The sequence below is a fragment of the Pelmatolapia mariae genome, linkage group LG7 (genome assembly GCF_036321145.2).
Source record: "Pelmatolapia mariae isolate MD_Pm_ZW linkage group LG7, Pm_UMD_F_2, whole genome shotgun sequence".
Taxonomy (NCBI): Eukaryota; Metazoa; Chordata; class Actinopteri; order Cichliformes; family Cichlidae; genus Pelmatolapia; species Pelmatolapia mariae.
In genome coordinates, this window is record NC_086233.1 from 15890787 (window position 1) to 15915663 (window position 24877).

At 38.4% G+C, this 24877-nt stretch overlaps 1 protein-coding gene across 1 annotated transcript in view; it reads right to left on the reverse strand.

Annotated features, from left to right (window-relative positions):
- The window catches only part of LOC134630644 (netrin receptor UNC5D-like), a 168834-nt gene that overhangs the window by 53926 nt on the left and 90031 nt on the right, over positions 1–24877 (reverse strand). The window contains exon 2 of the mRNA XM_063478114.1: positions 14608–14814. Within this exon, the coding sequence (XP_063334184.1) occupies positions 14608–14814 (207 nt within the window). The remainder of the gene's footprint in view (positions 1–14607; positions 14815–24877) is intronic.

Sequence of the window (24877 nt, forward strand, 5' to 3'; positions counted from 1 at the left end):
TTACAGCACTTCAGTAGAGACAGAAATAAAGTCATCGTACTCGGGTCAGAGCATGTGGTACGCTGTCTTGTCTTTAGAATCTTAAGCCAAGCCCATTTCCAACCGAAAAGCAGAAAATGATAGATTTAACGCGCACACAGATTTGATGCTACTCCCTAAAAACATTCTGAGTAGTTTATCCGTGTGTGTTGTTTTCCTGAAGGGAGGCTAGAATGTGGGTAGTGATGATTACATGGAATATCCAGCTGAGCTCTGTCTGCCTCAGGTTTAGAAAAATGAGCAATCACAAAGGGATAAGTAAATAGATTACGTTGTTGTACCGTTCAGCAGTAATTGTGCTGTCCTATATGCCGGTCAGTGGTACCTTTGTTTTTCTTACAAAATCCAAACTATAGGTTTGTCCTCAGAGTGAATATGAATATGCCTTCCGATCAAATTTCCAGCAATTTAAAAATCATTTAAGCCTTCGGGGTGCTAAACTTTCTATGCCATAATTTAGCTTGTCTCTTCTTTTCTTTTCTCCCACAGTAAATTTCTCTTTCTCCGTATCTTGTCTAATGTTTCATCCATTAGACAAGACAACCCCTCAGAGTTTCAGGAACTGCATAACAATGTATGAATATGGATATGAATATGTTCCCTACAGAAAGCTCTCTGTTTGTGTTTATGTCAGACTCCCATTACTGTCAGTGCCGATCAGTCTCATGTTTCAAAGTTGCCTTTAGTGCTAAAGCTAAGGCATGCATACATTAATGGCCCATTTAGCAAAGTCAGTCTATTTGGTTAATACCAACCACCCATTTTTGATGCGTCAAACACAGTATGCAGTTACACTTCTCAAACAGTTATTGATACCCACAGGGAAATTGACTTATTGCATAAATATAAATATACAAATACAACATGCATTTAGATTTTGGTAAGATGCTGTAAATTCAGTCAGGTTACGCCACCTATTCCTCGCCAAGACTTACATTATGGTTCCTTTCCTCCTTGCTTTTTGACTTCTGTTCTTCTGCATTAAATAACAGTGTGCTGACCAAACTACTGAAAACCTGTACTACACTAAAAGTTAACTATCTCATTGATAACTCTAATAACTCTAATGATAAACCCTTTTACTGGGTGGTGAATGAACTGAACTTTAGTCATTTGCAGTCTTGTAAAAAAACACATCATCTAAGGATGTTATGTTTATCATCTCATATTAAATGTGTCAAAAAAAGAATCATGTGTGACATCATATATACCATGGTGTGATAAAGCACAAACTATATGCAAACGCGTTACCAAAGTCAGATAAGCAGCTATGGAAATTCTTTGCTGCTCTGTCATGTTGGACAGGTTGTGTTAGGGTTATTAGAAGAAAGGGATACAATTCAATGTAGTTTTTAAACAAAGCACAGAGTGTGTGCTTAGCAAAAATATATCAAGTGATCTAACTCACTCTCTCTTCCAACATCAATTGAAAATATAAACTAAACCTCTACCAAAACTCATTGTTTCCAGTCTCTATCAAGACACATTTAAATGCTTGAATGGACTGATGATGCATTTGTTGAAACAAACTATGTAAATCTGCGTGTGTGTGTGTGTGTGTGTGTGTTGGTTTTTCAAAATTGTTTTTTATTTATTAATTTATTAAATAGTTGTTTTTACCGCACTTTAATGGTTAAAGTGAAAAGAATTACAAATAATTAATAATTCATTTGAAAATTTCATCTTTAATTGTTAATAAACAGCCTGCCAGTACCCCTGTCTATTTTTTAAAACATTTGCTGGTTTTTAATGCGTTTTGTTGATTGTGAGGATAAGAACTTCTGCACTTTAAGTCTTACTTATTATAAGGAGACATGATATGCATGCTTGGTGATTACAGTCCTGTGTAGCCTTAACCCTCTGATGTCTAATTTTTGTTTTTATTAAATTATTCTCCCAGCTCTTTGCAATCAGGAGGGAGAATAATCATTATAACTGACACACAGCAATAACTACTTACATTTTGTTTTCCAAAAAAGTCAAATTTTGCCTTTCCCTAAAATACAGGGACACCATATTGACCCCAGAATAAAATATGGTTTGATCACAGACCCTTTGTTGCACATAAAAATTGGCTGACTGTGAAGATCTAAAGCACAGAGTGCACACACTATAAAGAGCGCTTTCACTGCTACATTTATGTATTATTATTCACTCCAGCGCTATTGAAAATGAGGGTTCTCCCTCAATGTATTTTCGAGGATTTTAAATAAATGAAATGATCACAAGTGTTAATCTGGCAGGGTCATGTTCTCTTATATTAGTAGTTTCGATATTAATTTGCCCATTCATAGCTCTCCAACCTGGATGGTGAAACAAGGTTTCCCTCTGCAGTCTGCCAGATACTGTTAGGTCCATAATTTGTTGGACAAAGGCACAGTTTTTGAAGTTTTGCCTCTCTACACCACCACAGTGTTGAGTTTAAATCAAACAGCCAATGTTTGAAGTGGATACTTTCAGCTTTAATTCAAGGGCTTTTGCAAAAAAAAGAAAGAAAAAGAAAGAAAGAAAAAAAAAAATAGAGGGTCCCCCATTCTCAAAGGCTCAAAATTAACTGGATAACTGACTGACAAGAAGTTACATGGACAGGTGGGGTCCATTCCCTTCTTATTTCAGGACAAATGAAGTAGACTTAATATCTGAAGTTGATTCAAAGTGTTACATCTGTGCTTTCTAACTTTCTAATAATATCATTTTAAATGTGAAGGCTAAAAAGACATTTTACTGCAAATGATGGAGGCGGTCTTCCAGCTGAAAAACCAAAATGAACCTATAGGAAAGACAGTAAAAACTTCAGGAGCTGCCGAGTCACCAATCTGGACCAACTCGGCAAAACAAAAGGCCTGAAAGACCACATAAAACAACTGAAGCACATGAATGAACTATTTTCATGGTTCAGAAAAGAAACTTCACAAAATGCAGACAAGTCAAAAACACTTTTGATGAGGCAAATGTATCATTGCCTGGATCTACAACTGTGCCTTCCATACATGTAAAACATGGTGGATGTATGGTTACCAATGGAACTGGGACACAAATGTTTATTGATAAAACTGTGACAGAAGTAGGAGTATGAATTTGTCCTGTGAATCAAAAACAAACAGGCTGTACTCTGCTCATACTCAATCAAATGCTGCAAAACTGACAGGATCCCAAATGGATAAAGATTCACTCCATAATGCAAAGTAAGTCACCTGATCTCACCTACAAAGAACATGCTTTTCAGGAACAGAAGACAAAAATAAAGGCAGAGAGACCCACAGACAAGCAGCAACTGAAAGTGTCAACCGTAAATTCTCATCTCAAGGGAGCAAAAAGCATCTGGTGATGTCCATGGGTTTTTGACTTCAGGGAGTCATTGCCTGCAAACGATTTACATGAATGGTGTTACATTGTCCAATTACTTTTGTACCTCTGAACAAAGTGTTTTGCTTCTTAAGCCCTCAAAAATGCCTAAAAGATTAAACTACTGACTCATAATTGATCTTAAGTAGCTTATTAGCATTAATTAATTAGCTCCAACCTTTTATTTGACAACAGAATATCTTGAATATTCAGAGTATCTTGTTCCCAGACAGAATTTCTGGCTCATCCAGATGAAATATATATGAATGTCAGGGACTTTGCTCTTTTTACTCATTGAAATACAGAAACAGCAGCAGCAGAATGGATTGTATGCATTGCCCAAAACTTGCCACTTCTGAGAAGCGATCTAAATATTTGTGGCTGAAGACAGACAGAAAATGGACACGTCTGGGCTGTAGTTCTATGGCCTGTTCAGTATGTTGGAACGTTTTCTCCTCTAGGAGTAAGTCAGTCAAGTAAAAATTATGCGCTTTTTTAACCACTTGTGATATCATTAATGTAATTGTTTGAGATTTTTATAATAACTGAACAAGAACCCGCCTAGAAGGCAAATAAAAATCAAGAAAATTCTTTTCTCTGATAGGGAGAGAAAAACATAATACTGCAGTTTAGCCTCAAGAAGGAGATTTTGGTCGTCTCTTATTCCTTGTGGGCTGCTGACTTGGACTCTGTGACTGCAATTACATATTTCATGCCTTTGACTGGATGCAGATGCCAAGTAAGTGACACATTATTTTTACTGTCTTGCCAATTATGAGTCAACCGAGTGGTCATTTTCTGCTTTGTGTTTATTATAAAGTAAAGCATCCTCCCTTTGGATACCTCACCAACAGCTTACTTTTTATGACAGGCCACAAGTAGCACTTTTAAATGTTGGTGTTTTTCTCTTTGGTATTTTCATTTCTTGCATAGTGTATTTGGCACAAATGTGTGAGAAGAGGCACAGAGAGTAGTTGTAGTTTCATTCAAATGAGGTTGCACAAAAGCAAAGTGTTGGTATTTTGGTGAAAGCTGGATCATGGGACTACACGCAGAAAAGAACCAGGTTCTGTCAGCTCTCACTGAGCCACAACTCCAGAAATAATGCTAAAAATTAAAATAATACATTTGAGTTAGCATTTACAAATGAGGACACAAAAGTTCAGAAAAGAAAATTCAACAGGGAGTTGGAAATGAATAGGTGATACTAAGCATCCACAGGTGCTTTATACTTAAAGAAATACGACAACCTTTTCCTTTAGTTACTTTAATTAAACATGCCTGTCTAAAGGAAGCAGGACAGCTTGGTGATAAATCTGCAGCCTCTAATTTGAAAAGTAGAGCACTGGGCAGAGCCATTGTGTGCAGTGATTCACTATGTTTACATTGATTAAATCATGTGCAAACAGAAGTAGGCTGCTGCAGAATAACCACACAGACTTCTGCGCACATCAGACTGCTCAATTAGATCTTTGTTGTTGTGCCAGTGTATGTGACGTCCCGTGGCTGCAACGGACACAAGCAGTTTAGGGTTAAAAAAGAAAAAAAAATCAGACATGATTAAAAGTTCACACTGCTCTCATGACCATTAATTCTCTTCCCCCCCCCCCTTCCTATCTGAAAACACCAGATTACCAGCAGGCAATATTCCCGTGTGTCATGGCCTCCTTTTTTGTCTGGCAAAAGTGGTTTTTCACTTTCAATTTTTGAAAAGCATTTTAGCTTTTATGTGATAAAAATACAAAAAAAAAAGTTTTTCCTTCAGTCAAATGTATTAATGACATAAATAAATTATTCCTATTGTGTTTTTTGATTTCTATAGTTAATGTACAGCCCAAACATTAATTTAAGTACGCAGATCACTAGAAAATCTAACTGGGCTATATCACACATCTCCACTATTTGTTATTGAATGCCACACCATCTGTTTTCAGCTGCGGATTGTTTTGCCTTATTACATTCACGTCAAACTCTGCATTATTCAGACAACACTATTTTCCTGCTTGGAGAAACTCCTTTTTTAGTGAGTTGTTTTCAAAACACCACTCTGATTGCCAGATCTGTTCAAAAGGTATGAGAGCAGTAATGAGACTGTCGGAGAAGTTTAATGTTTGTCCCCACAGCCCTCCATCTTGTTGTCTGCTTTAGCTCTTCCCTCACTGATTCATGATTTTGATTAGCCCATCCAAAGCATCTCCCCTTCATCCAACAGTGCCTGGCGTCACGCAAGAAACTTTGCTTTTTGTAACAGTTCAAAAAACTGTATCTAAATGGGAGAGCTTGAAATTTGGGGGTTAGGAGTAATTCACCTTTGTGTTAAGAGCAAAAAAATAAGACTGATGCTGCTCATGTCTCATGGGATGAACAGCTAGCCTGACTCTGTAACAAAAGGCCATCTTCCAGCACCTCTAAACTGCAGGTGCAGGTTTTTTTTCCCCTCATATATACAGCTGCCTCATTTTGTTTTATATTTGCAAATATCTTAGGTTCTGTAGCATTTTGTACAGTGCTGTGCAAAAGTCTCGAGCCACACCTTAGGTGCAGAAATTTGTAGCATGTGTAGATTTAAATGGAAATACAGTATATAAGGCAAAACAAGCTTGAACACCAAGCTCAAAAGTTAATGTTTACTATGACCACCTCAGCACAGCCTGAACTCTCTTAGGCAAGCTTTTCTTTCATGTCTTTCAGCAGTTCTCAGGAATAGTTCTCTGGGCTTCTTGAAGGACTTCTTCGGATGTTGGCTGCCTTTTGCTCTGTTCTCTGTCAAGATGATCCCACACTGCTTCAATAGTGTGGAGGTCAGGCTCTGGAAGGCCAATTCATGACCGTGTGTATTTTTCTATCCAGGTATCTATCCAGGCTTCTACTACATTGGCAGTGTGTTTGGAATTGTTGCTATGCTAAAAAAAAATGAAGCAATTTCCAGTTAGGTGCATTCCAGATGGTATTACATAGTGGGTCAAAATAATGATGGAACGTTTGAAGAATCCCCAACACCAGTGTCTGAAATGCAACCATGATAAAGCCTTCACCAAGTTTTACAGATGGCTGTTGGCACTCACTGTTTATACCTCTCTCCTGACCTCCTCTCTACATATTGACACATATTTGAACCATAAATTTCAGATTTGGATCATCACTCCATAAGACCCGTTGACACTTCAATTCAGTTCCTGTGTAACTGGCAGACTTCAGCCTTTTCACCCTATTTTCTTTTTGTTAAGAATGGCAGCCACCATTTCTGATGAAACTTCGGTGAACAGTAGATAGATAAACTGAAGGTCCTGTGTTAGGTCTTTGCTGGATTATTTTCTTAAGAGCATTATTTCAGATACTTTTGATCTGAAGTAGATAGTTTTTCAGGCCTGACCCTTTATCTTTTGTCCTCGAGTTGTCCATTTTTTTCACATTTTTAAGGATTCGGTGTGCTTGAATGATTCCTAGGTCAATGTTAAGGAGCTTACCAAATAAGTAAAAGTTACTTTGAAGCAAGTAATATACAAAGTCTGAGTGAAAAAGCAAAGAATATCCAAAGAAAAACTCTAAAAACTTTCAGAAATAGACTACTGGTGGCTTGAGATGTTTGCACAGTGAAGTGAATAAAACGTGGTCAGCTGCAAAGCACTCATTCCCAAAGTTTAACCTATACAATCAAAAAACACCTCACTCAAATGCAAGAAAACCTATAAAACTGCAACAGAAACCTCAAATGGTTTCCACAGTGCTTGGATACTCAGCATTCAGTGTCATCATTTATCTCAGCAAACATTTCTGTATTGATAGAGGAAATATATTTCAGGGTGACAGCGCACCATTGCCCACTTAATGGTTTGAATAGCACAACAGCATTATTATTCATGGATAATGATAACAAATGGACATTCATTAGAGGTTCTACAACCTACACTATATATCTCAGTGACATGACAACACTGTCTGGTTTGATTCTTCAGAAAACAAGAAATTATACCTTTAACTCTTTCAACACTTTGGTTGTGTACCACTTAGTAACTCAATGCCAATAAAAGGCACTTCTATCTTTCTGTAGACACACTTTGTCAAGAAGAAAATACATAACCTCAAGTTAAGCAAGACAGTGACCCTGCTGCTCAGTGCTGTCTCAGAGAAGTGGTAAGAGTTCAGTTACATACACAGCGGCATCCTGGAATAAATAGATATGATCTGCACACACACACACAAAAAAACTTCAGTAGTTTTGGTGTTAAAGTTTAAGCTGAGTCACGATTAGCTCCCAGAGGATATGAATTAGAGGTATAAAACACATATTTAGCCATTACATGCTGTTAAAAATATTTTACTGTGCTACACATCTTGAAAGTTGTGAAAATCATGATTCATCAATGCTCTGCTTATGGCACTTAAGCTGTTGATGGACTCACATTTGTACAGCGCTCTTCTAATCTTACTGTCCATTCAAGGTACTTTCACACGTAAGTCAAATTTACACACCCATAGGCATACGGTGGTTTTATTTATCACTCACTCACATACCGCAATTTGAGGTTCAGTATCTTATCTCTACTCAACCTCCTCTAGTTCCTGAGCCAAAGCCACCACTTTACACATCTACATTTCTTTTCCTTTTTACAGCGTTGCCTCCTGGGAGGGACATATATAAGGCTAAATCTGAGAAAAACAGAACAACACAATGGTAAATGTATATCTGCCTTGCTGAGTTACCTGCCTCTGGAAAGATGCAGTCTCCAGCCTGTGCCTTAAACCCCCTGGACAGACAGTGTTATGGCATGTGTTGCTGAGTCTGTCTGCATTTAATTCACAGCTTACTGCTTTAATAGCTACAGCACCCTGCTCTCTGCTGAACCCAGTGGCCATTCTACCACCTGAGTCAGACTATAATAGCTTGTCCAGAGATATAGCTGTTCAACTGCCTCCTACAGATGAAGCTGGATGGGGAGCCAGTGTCTAAGGCAAGATGCTCATTTTCTCAACATGGGCTTCGTTGGCTCAGCTCTGTCTGTGTGTAACATAGATATGGCTGGTAACGGATACTGTTCGAAAAGGCCCACTAAATCTCTGGTCAGGTTGAAAGAAATCCTCTGTGTTTATGAAGTCTCAGTACTAAAGCATGGCCTAGAAGCAAAGCCACATATCACTATGGTAACCAAACAGCTTGGGGTTTCAACAGGTTATACTGTCTTATTACATGCATGCATTAGAGCTTAGATATGTTTAGTAACTAAGTAAGACAAAAAAGTGAGAAAAAGAGCAGAGTCATCAAAATAAATTAACGTGAGAGAAAGGGAAAAATATAAATCAGATCAATTCTATTGTATTTACACAGCAATGATTACATACATAGTAAGGCCAAGACCTTATAGTACTCAACTGTTTCGCAGTGGGAAGGAAAAACACAATTTTAAAGAGGAAGAAACCTCAGACAGAACCAGGCTCAGTAAGAGTGACCATCTGCTGAGACCCGAGAAGAAGAAAACACACATTACTTTCCAAGCATGCAGCATATGTGAGTGAAAAAGTGTCTGTGAAAGAGAAGCTGTCATTTCACCCCCCTGAGAGTCAGTGTGATGTACAGTCTGAGTGTCTTAGCCATGCTAAGGGCTCTGTGAGCAATAGCTTTAAGGTAGATTCTCATATAAACAAAGAGGACGGGTCAGTAATTGACAGGTAATGTTCAATATATAGGAAGAAAAATGAGAAACACCCGACCCAAAAATAGAGAAGAGCCAAAGTCCTCCATCAAAGCAAGTTGGGCTTCAATAACACCTCAGCAGTGCCGCAAGCTGATCATCTCCATGCCAGTCCACTCTCAGGCAGTAATTTGTGACAAAGGAGCCTGAACCAAGTATGTAATGTATAAAAAAGTTGGGCATTTCTGGATTCAAAAACATGCTTTTCATTGTTAGTAAACATGATTCTGAGTAAAATTCAGCTGAGGTATTTAAACTTAAAGGTTTATTGATCCAAATAATTAATCATTAATGAAAAATGTGCTTGGTACTAACAGTAAATTTCACATGGTACTTACACAGAATTTACATGTATTCAAATGATTTAAGTCAGCATTTTGAGCACAGTTAATTTTTTTTAAGCCCTTATTGTGAATCATTCTTTGATTGAGCTTAGGAAATAAGCTAATAATTTGAGATACTGGATTTCGTCTTTTAATGAGTCATACATAATACGTACATAATCATCATCATCAGAATGTCAGAAAATCATAATACATGAATAGAATACCTTTTTGACATAAACTCAGACACAAAATGTAATTCTTTTTATCCTTTCTTTGTTATTGAAAGAAAGGGTTACTTCTGAAAAGTAAACCTGGTATTGAGTTGCTAAACTAAATGATTAAGATGCAGTCTTATTTTCTCTCACCCCGTAGCAATAATGAATAGTTTTTCTATTTTGGTTGCAAATTGTGCTTTTATATAAAAAAGATCAAAGAATGCAAGTGGAAAAGGCATACTATTTTTCCTCAATGCAAAAAAAGAAGAAAAAGAAATTCACTTAAAAGTACTGTAGGGTATTAGAGAGCCACAAAGTGATGGGTAATAATGCTGCTGGCTATTATTTTTTCCATTTTAGTTGCAAAAGCTCATTACAATTTAACTGAACAAAACAAATAAATATGGAATGGGGTGATGTCTGAAATAAATGGTATAGGGGAAAAAATTATGCTGCGCTCGAAAGAACAACTCCACAGTGCACAAATGATGTGTTAAGAAATGATAATTTCAAGATTTGAAGCGATTTACTGCCTTCAAAGGGAGACTGTCAGAGTATGCAGTCACATCCAAGTGTGGGCTGTCAGAAATGTCCAGGTCCAGTGTTTTTTAAAATCTAATGATACTGGCATTAATGTTGAAACATTTTGTTCTGTACTATTTCAGCCATCATCCAATCAAGTAGCTTTATGAGTTTGTAGACACTTAACGCAATGCCAGAGGGTCACAGCTTCATGCTTGTTCTCCCCAGCTCCACACCAAACTGCTCCATTTATTTTCAGTTTCTCTCTGCAGTGTCGGGTAACATGGTTGTGCACTGAGATGGTCAATAATGAGACAAATGTCCTCTTAACGAATACAAAATCCTTTTGAGACATTCTGACAAGTAGGATGTATTTAGTGTTATGTTTCTGCCCATCCAGTAAATCCAGTATTCAGTTGCTAGTGTGCGAGCGGGAAACTTTTCTCTCCCCCCCCCCCCCCCCCCCCCCCCCCCCCCCAGAGGGCCACACTGGCTAAGATAAATTAAGGGCCACACATTGAATAATTGGATTTAAACATGAAGTACAGAGCTGAATTATTTTAAACTCAATCAATCTGGTAGCTATGGCAGATCATTTTACAGTGAGCTATTTTTCAACACAGAAATGCTGATCCCTTGTTTCAAAAAGCAAGAACTTCTTTATAGAAAATATAAACTTTTTTAAAAACTTTTAGATTACTTACATAAAACAATCCATTTACCCTTATGCCAACTTTTTAAATTACCATACATTTTACATGAACCACTGCAATTGTCCATGATAAAACACACTGCACTATGTTATGAATATATAATAAGTTGGGCACGAATGACATATGTTGAATGTGACACGTGAAACATCAAATGTAGAATGTAACATTGCATTTTCTCAATCAAAAGAATTTATAATAAATGTTTTTTCAAACCATATAGTATTAATAATCGCTGTATATGTGATAATGTTTGTGCAAAGTGTTGCTGAGATATAACACATACAGACATATATACACTACAATCATTACAGTAAGGTAAGCAGATTATTTTATAATCATGAAAATGTACAATTTACCATTAGGGTGCATTGACCAAAGAAAGTATCAATAACAGACACTTATAATGAATAAATTAAACTCAAATAATTTCTGCTCTCTAATTACTTTTACTGTTTTCACCTCAGAGTTTAATACTACTTCAGCATGGACTAACGTGCCTGAATGAAGAACTTAATAGGCTAGTATTTATTGTTTCTGAACATGCATAGGCTCATATACAATACACGAGTAATGAAATAACTCTGGCATGGGTTAGATGTTGAAATATGCAGCAGAGGACAGATGTCTATCTATCAGTCAGGATCTGTAACGTGTTTGTTTACACACATGTGTTTGTTTACACACATAAGAGGAGGGAATATCAGTAACTAGCAGTACAGACTCGCTGTGTTTTTCTTAACCTCAAGAAGCGAGCAAATATTTTTTTAGTGACTGTGTTGTCTTCCTGAATATGTGCCACATGCGTGTGTTTAGTGACTCTGAGGCCTTCTAGCCACTATAAACTCCTCTACATTCATCAGCTTGTTACTGACTTTGCCCTTATGTCCTTCAGTGTTCAGATCAACCAGCAAGCTCTGGGTCTAAAAATATGTAACACAGAAGTACCAAAAACAGCACTTCCAGAAATGCCCACTTGAATCTGGCTTCCAAACACAGACAGTATAAAATATGGAAATACCCCACTGAATCATTAAGGCTATTTAATGCCATCTATCCATTTTCTGCCTATGGTTGACGCCTGAGCCACAAAAACTGGGTCCATTTGACACGAGCCCCTCACCAAATACTGAGCACCTCACCCTACCACTCTTCAGAGGGAGATCATTTGTCCTGCGTGAATCCACAGTTTCATTCTTTGGACACTACCCATAGCTAGTGGCCGTAAGTGCGGGTGAGGATGTTGACTTCACTTTCACGTTCAGTTCTCTCTTCATCCTAACAGACCACTACACCTATTACATTACTGCAAACACTGCACCAATCCATCTGTTAATCTCCTGTGTCCTCACTTGTAAGCAGACCCTGAAATGAGGATGATGATGGACCCCTTGTAGCTCCCAAATATGACATCTCCAAAAATGGTTTTCTAAGCTGAAATGACCCAATACGCAGCTAGGTGCCTAAACTGACAGAGAAACTGTGTAAACGCTATCCCGCGACCATCACAGGCAACAGTTCTAGCTGCAATGCTGTCTTCTCTCCCAGTTCTCAAATACTTATAAAAGTTATACTAGTTGGCTAACAACAATGGCTACCCCTAGCGTCTTACATTTACCAAGATGGTGACAATGAAAATAAAACAGACTTCACACAGCAGGCGATGACATCACTGTGGCTAGATCCATATTTTCCACCTTCTATGCTTTTCAAGTATAATTAACTCATTTCGAAACTCTTGTTGCAACATAGTTTAAGCACTTTATCAGGAAAAGGGAAATATAATTTGGTTTTTAGAAAAAAGCAAAACATAAACAAACAAACAAAAGCTGGCTTCAAAATAGAAGGTAGAGTAGTAGTGTAACAATAAGACCAGACTCAAAAGCCAGTGTGTAGTATGTCTTGATGCATGGTCCGGCTGTGTGTAGGCAGGCAGGAATGGAGGACACAAATGTAGACTCAAACACGGAGACAGAAACTTAAGCTCAAAAGTTTAAGACAGTTTTCAGTGGGAGAAATGTTTTCGTCACTCATCCAAGTGACTTCTTCAGTCTCAGCTGACTGCAGATTTCCCCAATGACTGAAACTAGCACCGCTGATGAACAATGGGCTGTCAGGTCAGTTTCTTGATCATGCTGTGTGTAGTATAATAATAATAAAATAAACCTCATCAGAGCTGAGAAAGACAGCAGAGTAGCATAGGGTTTTGGCTCTTTTAATAACATTCATGTGATCCTACTGCTTTAATAAACTTAAACTTAATTTATTAAGTTCAAGTAAAAAAAATGCATTATGCTTAACAGAACTGCTCCAAAGAGTCTGCAGTGTAACTGTAATAAACAAAATATAAATCCTACTTGTAGGAGGATCAAGCTGTCACTTTATGGGGGTGGTTTCTACCAGTTTCTCTATATATAGGTACATATGTGTATATGTTTGATCAAATATTTTATTAAATTATTTTGCAAGAGCTTCTTATCTTTATTGTCACCACATCTTTGGTGCTATAACAATAGTTGGAGGAGAGAAAACAGTCCTCAGAATAGCATTAAAAATCTGAGTGAGTTTAACAATTCATCTAAATGCAGATGTACATGGAAAACTTGAGTTTTTCTGTGTTCTGCCTCTGTTTTGCAAAAGTTCCTCAAAAGTTCCAAATAAACTATTACGATACATCTTCCAGCAGCCAGCGTTTAGAACATCCTGACACAGTCCAGGTCAGAAAAAACTATTTTACTTGAGGAGATACTATTCTGTCTCTGGAAACCCTTTGCCTTCTGTACATCCCTTTCCTTATGACCGTCCCACTGGAGATGGATATGAGTGGTGATAAAAAGCCAGATGGGAGCAGAGCTATGAATCCAGACTAGAGGCAGTAAAAATTTAGAGGTCCGTTGTTAGCAGTGAGAGGAGTTAATGCATGCTACTGTGTGTTAAGTGAAGCACCAACCATCATTCAACTAATACATTTTTTTTCACAGTTTTAATTTTTGAGTACAGGTGATTATGTGTATTGTGAACAAATGGATACAAGACCACAAATAAAACTAACGGTTTTTGAAATAAAAACAGGAGCTGCTTGCAAGATACGCTTGTAAAAAGTTAATTACAACAAAAGCACATTATGAGGAAAAAGGGAAGTATAATTTAGTTTTTGTTTTACAGCTAAATTCGCTGTATAAACACAAGTGCAATCATGAGATATTTATACCCATCGTGAGGTGATGCAACAAAAACTGACAAGAGTATTAGAAAAGAGGGAAAAATGCCTCTGTGGTCTGAATGGATTTATTTTGAAGTTAAAACAACAACTGGATTTCAGTAAGTTGCATCAGTAAAAGACACCATTCAGAGTTCAAAGTCTAATCCCAAAATTGAACAAGTTGATGCGTTTCATGCTCTAACAGTTGTCATTTCTGCTCAGATCAAATGTGACACAGAGTGTAGTCTGTAGAAGTGAGGCAAATACATTTACAGGGTTGGATGTAGCCGTAGGCATTGTCACAAAGCCCCATTAGCAAAGTTCCTGCTTGAGACTTTCAGTGCTTGCTGTCTGCGATATGAGTGATATTCACATAATGTTAAATGCCAGATACGGTTTGACAAGGAGGACGGAATTGAGTTTTATGTGTACATTTACACATCATGTGTGTATACAACTCTTTTAATTAATCAATGTTCGCTATACACACATCCTACACATTCATCTGCATGATTGTATCAAGGAAGTTACGTATGTTAAAAAAAAAAGTTCCCGTACCTGTTGTGAGGTCAGTGTGCTCTTGAGACATGTGCTGGCTCTGGTGGACCCATTCACCATTGCACTTGAAGAAGATCTGCAGTGCAGGCCGAGCTTGACACCGGAGCTTGATGGGATTACTTTTGACAATGTAGGCATCGACAGGCTCCTCCAGGAAGTGAGGCAGGGTCCCAGATTGTCCATGCTGGAGGGCTTCACCTCGTTGACCTAAAGAATTAAATGAGAACGAAATTCAGACTGATGAAACAATAATGCAAGATCATGTGCGATCATACCTTATCATTGTCATAGCAACCCCGAGCTCCTGCGCTCCCTAGTGCACGTATAACAAGACTAATTCAGGCATATTTTGCAGCAAGAGCTGACACACAAGTGCGAGCATCCAGTGACATTGTAGTACATATAAAAAGAGCTACTTCAATAATTTTAACAAAGCACAGTGCTGTGCAAAAAACACAATAAAACTTTTCTCACTAAAGGTCAAAACAAACTTGCTTCACCACTTCAGGCAAAGACACACCGTCGACTACAACCCGTCTGCAAACCTGGAGATACTAGCAGCTGGTGATGTGCCACCCAAATGTAAACAAATTACTTGACCCTAAATGCAACATCCCAGTTAGAAAACATTTTTCTGTTAACTATGCAATAATGTTGTGCAGGCACAAGGTTTACTTGTAGTCTGAACTAATTTACTTGAGTTATTGTTAAAGTAAAATGCTAATCAGTTATGTTACTTTTCCTTAAAATGTCCAGGGAAAACTCTACTTTGGCTACTTGTTTGGCCACATCACCTACTAAACAATAATCTATCATTATTAATTAAGAGTATACAGTATTTCCATAATATTGGCTATTACTCAGGTGGTAGAGTGCGTCGTATAATAATAATAATAATAATAATAATAATCATAAGGTCAGGGTCTTGATTCCCAGTTTCAATAGTCAGTGTTTGAAGTATCGTTGGGCCAGATACTGAACCCCAGGATCTACAATGTGAATTTTAGATAATAGTGCTTGGGTGTAGAAAAAGTGATTGTGTTTGGGTGAATGTAGTACAAAGTGCTCTGAGTGCTCAAAATTGATTAGAAAGGTGCTATATAAATCCATTTATCATATAAAGCTAACTTAGCTGTCTCTCTGCATTCCCTCATTTCATCCTCTTCCTCTGGACTTCTGCAACCAGCCCAACTTGTGGTCTTTACTACCTCAGTCACATTAAGTTGGTGCACAGTTGTGCAAAAACAACAAGAGAGTGTCAACACCTAGTAAATGAGCTTCAGTTAGCATCAATAGTTGACTTGACATATATATTCTTTTCTTTAAGTTTTTAAAAAAAAATATGGTAACAAAAACAGCAGCAGCGAAACAGCTTTGCTAGAAAGTGAAGAATGCCAATTTTACGGGAATTTCTCGGGATAACTGAGATATGAGGTAAACCTGCTAGAGTGCTAAACATGAAATATAAACACTACTTCACAACCAGTTAGAATTTGAGTGATGAGACACTATTTTCAATGAGCAAACTGAATTTATGGACAGCACTCCCACAAAGTAAAAATAGCTATTATAAAAAAGTTTAAGTGTAATTACTCCAATAAATATCTCACTGAAATTGATCAAGATACAGACATCCTAATGTTGATCAGGAAGATCAATGATAGCCCTATAAAAGCAGCTTTGGAGTCAGTTGTTGGTGTTCACTAAAGACAGCGAATTCAGTTTAAGAATTCACTGAACAGACACTGGCAACACATTAACAGGCATTACTCCCTTCTTCCTTTGCCCGTCTGAGATGTGTTCCAGTCGGCACACGTTTTGCTACTTCTGAGGCCCACAAGTGTAATTACACTCTGACTAATCCCATAGTTTGCTGGAACCTCTTTCATGCAAGTGTGAAGGGTTTAGTGAGGCAAACCGTCCCACACACCTCCCCTCCTGATACCAACTCCCCACTGCACACTGCACTCCATAGTGATGGGTGTACCTCTGAAAAATCCCATCAGGATTAGAGAACCCACTCTCCCCTTTTCTCTTCCTCTCTCTAGCTAATCTAATCCTCCTACCTTTCCTGCCGGATGTCTCCTGATCGAGGGAAATAGATAAAAAGTGTCTGTGTGATTCCTTGGCTGTGAAAATCACAGCACTTGCCTGGTGTTCTCCCCACCGTGCGACACATTCACATTCACATTCTCTCCCTCATTCCTGGAATTGAAGCTGAACAAAGAGACATGCTTTTAATTTCAAAATGACTAGCCGCAGGCAAGCTTTTCTTGTACAGAGTGCTCCAATTTGTTTTGTGAACGGCACATTGACATGGCATGTTTGTGTTTGGATAGATGCAAAACATAGACGTGAGAGCGCATCCAGAAAATGATAGATGGGAGCAAGAATACACAAACAAATCGCTGTCAAATAAAGCAACAGCACTCAGAGTAATGACTCTTCTGGTAATAGATCAGGTATTATACTAATGCTTACCAACATGGCAGTTTAATGCCTCTGCTATTAATACCTGTACCATCAACATCTGCATTAGTAAAGTTTTAGCAAAGCATTACAGGGTTTATTTCACTAAGTAGTCTGTTCAGGTTTTCAGTTTTTATTAAAAAAAAAAGAAAAGAAACTGGTCTGATTTAAAATGCTGGGTAATTTCGGTGTATAATTGGAAACATAAGGACTTAAGTGTTTAGGCAGCAAGATTATGTTATTTGCTCTTGAAACTACTGATCATATATCACAAACATCAAGCAAAGCCTATACTGTAGGATGCTTCTTTGCTTGTTAACGCTGTTTTAGAGAAGACGGGTTGAAGTGCTTCTAGATCATGGTACAGTCTTTAAAATGTAGGTCTGCAACCTGAGGTGTTCCTCAAGGAGCAGTCCTCGGTTCCCTTATGTTTATAATGTGTTATCCAAATGCAATGACCACATTAACAATAAATCTCTCAAAATTTCTAAAGATTTTTAAAATCCTGGGTGTCTTATCTTACCTTAAACCTTACTGTCGTGCAAAAGTAATAACAAAATCAGCATTGTTTCATCTTATAACCACAGCCAAAGAACTTGAAAACTAAGTTTTAGAAAAACCTACATCACCCCAGCTCCTAAATCTTTACACTCACTGCCAGTAAGCTATAGGATTTAAAGTTTTGTAGCATTTCTTTACATGGAGCTGGCCCTAAATATATTTTTGATAGGTCTGAGCAATACAACCCTACTACACACCTTACATCGATCAGTACTGAACTGGTAGTGGTTGTAAAATCAAACCAAGGTGAAGTAACTTTTAGTCCAGTCCATACACACATACATAAAATCAGGCTTGGCTTGAGGTATGCACACATTACTTCCTGTAAGTATTCTGCAATTTGGCTCAAATTACGTTATACTTTTTAACATTCTAACAACATGCACTCTTTCAGTTTGTGGCCAGATTTTATACTGGTTCATCTGCATGTTCACAGGACAGGCTGAATCTTCTATCAATATTTCTCGTCGCTGTCATTCAGGGAACCGTTGCACCTTGTGCTTTCTCAGTTTTCACAGTGATCTACAACCAATGCCTTCGCCTGGCAATAACACATAAGGGGCACCGATACATCTAGCCCACTCTGAGAGGAAAACAAGATATCACTGCCAAAGGGCTGAGTGATGGCTCTATTAAACACCCTCTTTTTCTTTTCCTCTCCCTGCCTCTCTATCAGCATCACAAGCAAACAAACTTTTGTACCATAAACACAAACAGTCTGCTAATATGACATTAGCTCTAAGGCATCTTTAAAGGACACCTGTTAATGTTTCAATTTAACACGCCATCTCCTCATATGCAAAATTACAAGCAATGTGTGGTCTCTTTTGTCAGTTCAATATATTCCTCGCTTTTGCTATCTAAAGCAAATGAGGGGGAGAAGCCGCTCGCTGACTGGACTAATTCAGTAAATCTTTTGGGTGGTAGACTGTTTCCCAAAGAGAAAGATGACAGCTGTGATTCAGAAAGACAAGCTGATGTTTGCCAAATTCTCCTCTACGTTCAGCACACTCAAATGTCCCATCGCTCTCCTGTATCCATGTCAAACACCAGCTGAAGCTATGGAAAACTGACATCTTGACACACAAACTGCTGAAGATCATGTAGGTAGGTACTCTGACTGTGCCAGCACAAACACAGGGCTCCAACAACATGTCCTCTTCCTGCTGTTTCTTGTTTTATGCCTATCAAATTCTTGGCACCTGATCAAGATGCCTCTAGGACAGCTCCCTTTGAAAGGTTTTCTGGGTGAGCCAAACTGGGAAAGACCCCAGAGCTCACTGGAGAGCTTTTGTATCTTGTCTGGCCTGTCAATGCCTCGGGATCCCACAGGAGGAGCTGTAACATGTTGCTGGGAAAAAGGACATCTGAAATACCTTCCATAGCCTGCTGCCGCGGTGACCTGACTTCGATAAATTGATGAAAATGGATGGATGGAAATTTATCAAATTCAGACATTACATGGACTTCCACCCCGACCTTAGAGTTCAGACTACAGATCATGACCCAGATGTTACGTGTGCACTTCTTCTGCTGTTTTGCCTGCCAGTAGCCTCTTGTGTCTCTATGCCAAACCTTTAAACTTCTCCTCGCCCTACAGTTACCTTGATATCCCCACCATCTGCATCACTTGACCTTCCAGCCTCCCTTCACATCTGGTGCTCATTCCTTTATCATCAGTTTAAACATATCAGTTTTTTTTTTTGCAGTACTGTATTCATTTTCCAGATTGTCTTCAGTAGGCTTATAGCATCCCACTGAGCTAGGCTAGTTTGTGCCCGCTTTATTGTGACCTTTGCCTGAATCTGATATTTGTTTGTCTGGTCTTTGTCTGTGTTGTCTGCTTCTACCTGCATGCTACTGACATTGGCCGATTTAAGCAGAGCCTTTTTGACCTTTACTTACTTAGTCTTCAGTTTTGGCTCCCGGGGATTCACTGATGCAATAACCCATGTCTCTATATCAAAATATCACAAAAGAGGGGAAACTATACTGTTTTTGGTCACAGTCTTCATAGCGAGCTATCAATATGGAAACGAAAAGTTAACAACAAGACCTCTTCTCACCCAGCATCTAGTGCAAAAAGGCTTACCATGATCCACATAGGGGAAAATATCTAAAAAGGCAATGTCACACAAAATGACACAACCCACATTCCACACAAAGCCTGTGAATGGCTCACAAATGGCAAGTATATTCCATTTCCTGGCAGAACGGATTGCAGAAGGATCCTCTTTGTTAAGGAGCCACTTGCCTTCAGAACCTAAAGCCCTGCTCTTAACAGGAAGTGGTTGTAACACTTTATGAACACACAGACCCAACACAAAAAATTAGTTTTTTTAGAGTCTTGATCTTAACGCAAGTCTATGACACAATTAGGAGGAATGGCACAACATTTCTCCTCATTATTGAGCTGAAGCTTCTTGCTGTATATGTGGCTTTATAATGTACTGTTTTCCAGGATGTGCTGTGTGTGATTGCTCAGTTTTTTCAAAAAAGAAAAAGTTTGAGTGTTATTTGTTAAGTCAGATGGGCTTATGATTTTTATGTAATACATTTTTTTGTTTTTTCTCTCTGCATCAAAATAAAACTACAATAAAAGTTAGAGATTCTTAATTTTATTGTAAATGATCAAACATACAAATTTAGTAGATGACCAAATAATTATTTCCCCAACTGAAAAATGTACTCGAAATTTTTACGACTTTGCCAATCTGCAGTAAATATTTTCTTCTGGGTTAACTGATCATTGCTGTCTTTGCAGTATGGTTTTGGGCACCACTGATATAAGAATTTAAAGACTGATATCAACAATTGTGATGATTTTAAAAATCTGACATTCTTATATGTTGGTCATTTAATTATTGTTTTGTTTTTCAGACACACAAAACATTAATGTCTACTTGTTTAGTTACTTGTTTATGCTCTGCCCGTGTCTGCTTGGATCAGCTGGTTGTTAAGTCTGTGGCGTAACAAACATGCATGTTGCCAACAGGGAAATTGCAAAGTGCAGCATCAGCACTCATAACATGGTTGAGGGGAGTTTTCCATACCTCTTCTTTACTTTACTTTTTATTTATTGGCTGTTGTAAATACTGATACCAATAGCTAATATAGCCCGTAATATTGGACAGTGGCTACATCAACTCTGGCTCTGTATTTTTCTGGTCTAACAAGGTTATAATTATGTTAAAACTGGTTTCCTTAATTTTGGTCACCCTGAAAAGTTGCTTGCTGCAACAAGCACTTTTTATTCCTGCTGTAGTGAGAGAAACTGAATATACAGCAAGGCATGAAGCGCCACATAGACGGGTTTGATAATTTGTGTTCCTTCATTCACACAAAGCATGCTTACTTCAGTTTGAAAGAGTCATAATGGATGAAAAAGAACTTGCATTTGCAGTTTCTGTCACCACATCACCACTCTCTACACTTTGAAGCTTTTTTTTAAATGCACATTTACTCACTTGTGTCCCTTTTGTTGCTCCTGGGTCTCTTGTTTCATGCATAATGTTCACTGAAGCGAATTGAATTAGATTGCTTTCTGTCACAGAGGCACATGTGTGACCTCTGATTTCAAACTTCCAACAGGTGTAAGGCACCAAAAACAATTCTCCAGCGTATACCATTCGGTACAGAGATTATAAGCACGACAACAGTGTGAAGACGAGAAAAATGTGTTTGACTGTGTGGGCGTTTGCAGGAAACAAAGGGAGAAAAACAAAGAAAGGAGGAGAATGTATGGCTTTAATAAAATGCAACATTCCCTTAATGTGTTGTCCAATATTCGAGGCCTGAAACATTTTACAGCACGTCTCATGTTTTGTATTATTCTTACATATGAGTAACTGGACCTCATTTAATGTTCTGTAGATGGATCATTGGTAACATAATTACAACTAAAACATATCTTGCATCTCCAGTTCTCTTTTAATTAGCCTGGGAAACCAAATAAATGACACAACAAACTGGAGAGAAACACAGGAAATGGTATTAACTCACACGAGAGGTTTCAGGATAAAAATAAGTAGAAGCAGCTGCATGTACACGGGTTAACAAAAAAACATACTAATTAATTCTAAATTTGTTAATTAAGGGTCAGTGGCATAATTATTTGTTAATTATTTCACCGTGCTGCCATTTCAGTCACAGCTTGAAAAAAGAAGGTGCAAAGTTTCTTGGTGAACCAGAGACACATTTGTGGATTTGCTGCTATGTGCCTTTGTGTAAACACTGACTTTCAGGCTAATGTGTCTGTGTAAATACATGAATAAATACAGCTTGGCAATGGTCAACGCTGCATTAATTATATATGCCCAGTGTGAGGTGTCTTCATAGGCACTATTGACGCAAATCGGTGCAGCAGATGGATGGTCTAGTTTGAGGATCAGAGGTGAAGCTAGCAGAGGAGATGGGGGTGGAAGGAGATTGGTGAAGCAGATGATAGGTGGGTGTTGAAGATAGTGAGAAGCACTGGGGGAGCATCTGCTGAGATCACCGAGTGTACAGGAGGAAGACAAAAAAAAAAAAAAAATACGTTTAGCATTTTCAGGAAATGCACATAAGCCATGAGTCTGAACTAAAATGCACTAGTTTTATGCTCCTCAGCCAACTATAGCTGACTGCATAATTGCAACCTTTGCAGTTATGACTCTTTACTGTTATTGACTATTTTAGCCCCCCCCCACTCCCACTCAAAAATCTCTGCAGAGATTTTTGAATGACAAGTATGCCACAGGAGAAAGATAGATATGGAACAATAGGATTTCTTGATCTCCTGGTACAATGACAAATGAGGCGCAGAAGGAACATGTGAAATTTTGATTATGTTTAGTACCTGTGATTCAACCACATCAAAACCCATCAGCCTCTAGCAAGAGGTGTCCCGCTGACAAGATGACAGGTAATGAACTGTTAAACCCAATGTGTTATGCGCGCCAGCAGGATGCACACAAATGCTATGCCCCAAAACAGACTCCACTATGCACAACCCATTGATAGCTTTGGCAATAACTTGCCAAACTAAGTTTGATTAACAACGCTGGTCCACAGATAATAGATGGATTTTATACCATTATTTTAAGTCACACTTCTGTTTCCTCCCTAGAGTTCTTCTCCTCCCTATCCCCAGGCAAGTCTCACAGTGACTTCACTCAGACTGCAGTAATGCTCGGAGCTCTAAATCTACTCTCCAACTTGTAATTTCTTTGCACTGTGAGTCACACAAGCAATACGTTTCTGCTCTGCCTCTCAGAGTCTTAAAAACAGCATGGCCTCAGCCGAAAGAGATGCCAGAGCGCTTTGTTCAAATATTGATGCAAACCTCTCATCTGTCATCTTAGGACACAACGCTCTCACACATACACGCACTCAGATAATGTGCTCTGTAAAACTGAAGCACTGACAAAGACACGCATGCCAGATGTTGTCCAATCAAAACAACAACAGACAAATGTTGACTCTTTACTGTTATTGACTACTTTAGCCTCTGAAGACCACTTCTTTTTACTTCTTTTAGGTGCTAGTATTCCTGAGCTCATTCAATTCACGTTTACATGAACAAAGCAAGAGAAAATGTGCTTGTTCCTCTTTATCAGCAATACCCTGCTTCACACTCTCACATGGGGGCTGCTCAGTATAACCAAACTCTTATCTTTTGGACAACAGCCCAACTGTAGCAGTAGGGGGTTGGATGCCTGGATGGTGAAAAATAAAGGAGGGGGAAAGCACTACTCATCCCAATGAAGATTTTTCCCACATATGTTAGTGAGTGACTGGTCAGGTGTTAGCACTGGTGCCCTTGAGTTTAATGACTTTAAACAACAAGCTCACAAGTTAGAATTTACTTTCTATCCTGACAGGCTCAAATATGATAGTGCTGAAGGTGCTACAGTGTCTTTTAACCTTATTGGGCAATAAAGAAGTCCCTGCTCCAAAATCAACACCTTCAAAGTTGACTGAAACTTGCAGCTGCCCACATCAAAAAGCTAAATGCTTTCTAGAGAAAAGTTTTATGGTCAGACGAGACAAAAACTAGGCTAATTGGTGCCAGTGATAAGAGGTATGTTAGGAGTAGTAACGAACACAGAACACTGTACAAGGTGTCAAGCATGGTGTTGGTGGCATCATGGTCTGGACCTGTTTTGCTGCCAGTGGTCCTAGTACACTGCACAAAGTGGACTGAATTATGAAGATGGAGGACTACTTCCAAATTCTTTGTATTCACCTCAAATCAACAGCTAGATGGTTTAAAATTGGACTGTTCCCACAGGACGATGATCCCAAACACACATCAAAACTGGTTTTGGACAGGATACAGCAGGCTAACATTTAACATCAGGAACGGTCACTTTTGTATTCTGGGTTCTGTTTATATCATGACTACTGGTTTGTATTTACTTCTTTGTGTGTCAGCTTAGTGGAGCCTCTCAAGTGTCCTTTCCTTTCTTGTTAAGTCTTTGTCTATGTCCCCCGTCTATGTTCTCACTTTATTTTGGTACTCCTTTGCCTCTTGTGCTTTGTATTTAGTTTTATTTCCTGCTTGACTCGTTACCTAGATTCTGTTCATGTCCTGTAGCTGTGTTCACTTCCCCTAATTCCCCTCTTGTGTATATATAGTTGTGTATTCCCCCCAGTCGTTCTCACTGCATCCTGTTTTTGCTGCTTGTGTCTTCCTTGCCTGAACTATAAGATCCCTGCAAGGACCTTGTTATTTGGAGTTTGGACTTTTCTACAAGTTTAAATAAAGATGCATTTCCAGTTTATTCTCCTGCCTTAAGAGTCTGCATTTGGGTCCTCCTCCTGCAAACCCATGACACTTTTGACTCTGTTTGGATTAGAGAAAATCTAAAATAAATTCACACCTGTGCACACAATTATTGTTTTTTAAATTTATGAACGTTAATAAAGTTTGCCAGAATATTAATATATAGATGGAAGGCATTTCAAAGCAGTTTCAGGAATTTTGGTACGTTTGTGTAGAAACTGTGGCCTGCTTTTTGCTGTTATGATTTCTTAATACCTTCAGACATATAATGTTTTTCTAAAGCACCACAGGAATAGTTTGTTGTCAAAACAAAACTATGTGCACTTCAACATAACAAAGCAGTGCATGTGTGCGTACAGTTGCAGTTTTGCATGAATGTGTGTCACCTACAAACACCCAGGTGGTATATGTGTCTTCATTGCTATTGTGACAGCTTGCCAGGCTGATTTTGGCAGGCGGGAGATAGTGCTTCCC